This window comes from Montipora capricornis, chromosome 9, assembly GCF_036669925.1.
Source record: "Montipora capricornis isolate CH-2021 chromosome 9, ASM3666992v2, whole genome shotgun sequence".
In the NCBI taxonomy this organism is placed as follows: Eukaryota; Metazoa; Cnidaria; class Anthozoa; order Scleractinia; family Acroporidae; genus Montipora; species Montipora capricornis.
The window spans coordinates 37,526,016-37,528,515 of NC_090891.1; the positions used below are offsets into that span (position 1 = coordinate 37,526,016).

At 41.1% G+C, this 2,500-nt stretch overlaps 1 protein-coding gene across 4 annotated transcripts in view; it reads right to left on the reverse strand.

Annotated features, from left to right (window-relative positions):
- Positions 1–143: 143 nt before the first annotated feature.
- LOC138016054 (T-box transcription factor TBX20-like) overlaps positions 144–2,500 on the reverse strand; it is a 20,573-nt gene continuing 18,216 nt past the window's right edge. For 2 of the 4 annotated variants that reach the window (XM_068863219.1, XM_068863220.1), the window contains one exon: positions 144–1,514. In XM_068863219.1, coding sequence (XP_068719320.1) covers positions 1,363–1,514 — 152 coding nt within the window. In that variant the 3' untranslated portion in view covers positions 144–1,362. The remainder of the gene's footprint in view (positions 1,515–2,500) is intronic. The other 2 variants (XM_068863228.1, XM_068863227.1) reach the window with 1 other exon arrangement.

Here is a 2,500-nt window from a genome sequence, read left to right on the forward strand (position 1 = left end):
TAAAATTGTCAAAGTAGTTGTGGATATGCGATAGCCGAGTGGATCCGCACACAATTTGTTTTTTACAATAACAAAAAGGCAGAGGGGTCAAAATTAAGGCAAAACACGAGAAGAACGCGAGACAAAAATGCGAGAAACTCCAATATCGCGTCATCATGTATTGCATAAAAATTAGCCAATGAGTGCGCGAGATTTTTGCAGTAATTGTAAAACATCCTTTCGATTTTATTTGAACGATGATGAGCGATGTCGACTGCTGAAGTGGGCAAACGCTTTCAAGAGGCTTTCAAACTGATTCAACATCGATTCAACTACGTTTCAACATGTTTCGACACACTTGAAAGGGGGAAGCAACATTGCTGTTCAACAAAATCGAACGGATGTTGAAGGTGTTTACAAGGGTCTTTAAAGGTGCGGTAATACGTACCACAAAATCGAGCTACAAAACGTGCAACATTGTTGCGTAGCGAGTTTCAAAAGTGATGTAGCACGTATTACCATGCGTGCTACAATTTCACCAACAAAAATACATCGCGTGGGGATTGCGTAACCTTTTGCGCTGGTATAGCGCTGTGATTGGCCAATTTCTGACATCCAAGATGGCGGTCGAGGAAAGATGGCGTAAATTAACAGCCTTGTTGATTATAGCTTTGTCACTTGAAGATAAAGAGTCGGTCCCACGAAAGAGAACTAGAAAGTTGTACATGAGGGAATGGATTGCTAGGCGGGAGAGTAAGGGAATTTACCATCAGTTGGTTAAGGAGCTGGAGGTAGAGGATCTGGCAGCGCATCGCGACTTTTTCAGGGTCACAAACAGTTAGTTTTGTTTTCTTGTCAGCCCAATCGTCGATTGGGCAAGGTTGCTTACCAGCGGTTTTCGTTAAAACAATGGTTTGCTGGGAGTGCTCAGTCTCACGGGTTCAGAAAACCTGGTTGTGGTCATTGTTATTTAAGGTTTTCATAAAATTCACACGAGTTTCGATTTTTTGGCTCATAAAGTAAATAGCCACGTGCTTGTACCTTTCAGGAAAGTGAAAGCTCTCATCAATTGGCTAAGACTAACACTGGGATGGCTGTTTGCTTACAATGTCACGTGTTGTCGACTTATTCCTTTGCATTTTCTTTATGAATTTATTCTACTTTAACAAATTCGTTACTGTCATTTTCGTGTTTTAAAAGACAAACACGCAAACTGTGACTAGTCTTGACTAGACTTACTGAAGAACAGGTTTCTTGTGTAGTTAGCTTCATTTAACGTCTATAACCAGATAAACAATTTTGCCCCTTTGCTTGCCGGTCCTTGCATGTCTCTCAAAGCAGCTTGGTGATAGTTGCCCTCGTGTGAGACCTCCTCTGTATTAATTAAGGATCGCCATTGAAATATGTAGATACATACGGAAGCAGATGTTTCACCGGTGCGTCTACCGCGAGAGGCCCTGTAGTCATTTGAAGTCGAACGTCTGATACTGCATTAGGATGTGGAAAGGCTTGGTGAGTAACAGGTGCCAACAGCACTAAAAAAGAACCAAATTAATCTGTTTAAATTGTGGAGTTGACCAGCGTCCGTTCAACTATTTCACCTTTTGCTGTTCATTAACCGCAAAGGGATATCCCTTCAAGCGAAAAAGCATTGTCATTAGAGCGAACAGGCATATAATAACACCAACGGAGTTTCAAGAGTGCGATGGAACGTTCATTAACGTATTCAGCATAGAATTTGACAATCATGAATATGTTTCTGCAGTTCATTTAGCGTTTTCGAACTTTAGTGGCGTCTTTGTGCAATCGATAAACAAATTCACACATTCAATAACGTTTTTTGGACATTCATTGGCGCAATACTTTAATAGAAATAGAAATGGAACTTATATAGCGCCAAAATCCACAATTCAATGGCGCTTTATACAAGGCTGCTCTGTTAAAAAACTAATAAAACTAAAATAAGCAAGTCGTAAGTTTCTTCTTGAATTTTTCATAGTCCTTCTCAGCCCTCAGATCATAAGGGAGAGTGTTTCAAAGTGTTGGGCCATATACACTGAAAGCACGGTCTCCGTATCCTCTTGTTCTGTAGTAAATAGTTTTTAGAACCAGAACGCAGAGCTCGTGTGGGCTTGTATGACAGAATGGTTTCATATAGATGTAATGGTGCCAAATTATGAAGACACTTGAAGACCATAAGTAGGACCTTGAAAAAAATTCGCTTATCGACAGGTAACCAATGCAGCTGACGTAGTACTGGTCAGATGTGATCGTACTTCCCACGGCCAGACACCGTCAGGAAAGCTGCAGCATTCTACACACTGGAGTCATTTGATGAGATACTTTGAAGGTCAGCGAGGAGTGAATTGCAATAATCCAACTTGTTGGTAATGTAATGTAAACGGAAACGGGACAAATAGTTTGTTAACAGAGTCCCTCAGAGAAAGAATCAGGGAATAAAAGCATGGACCAAAGTTGACAACGAACCTGCGCCAAGGTAGCGTCGAATGCGCCAGAACGC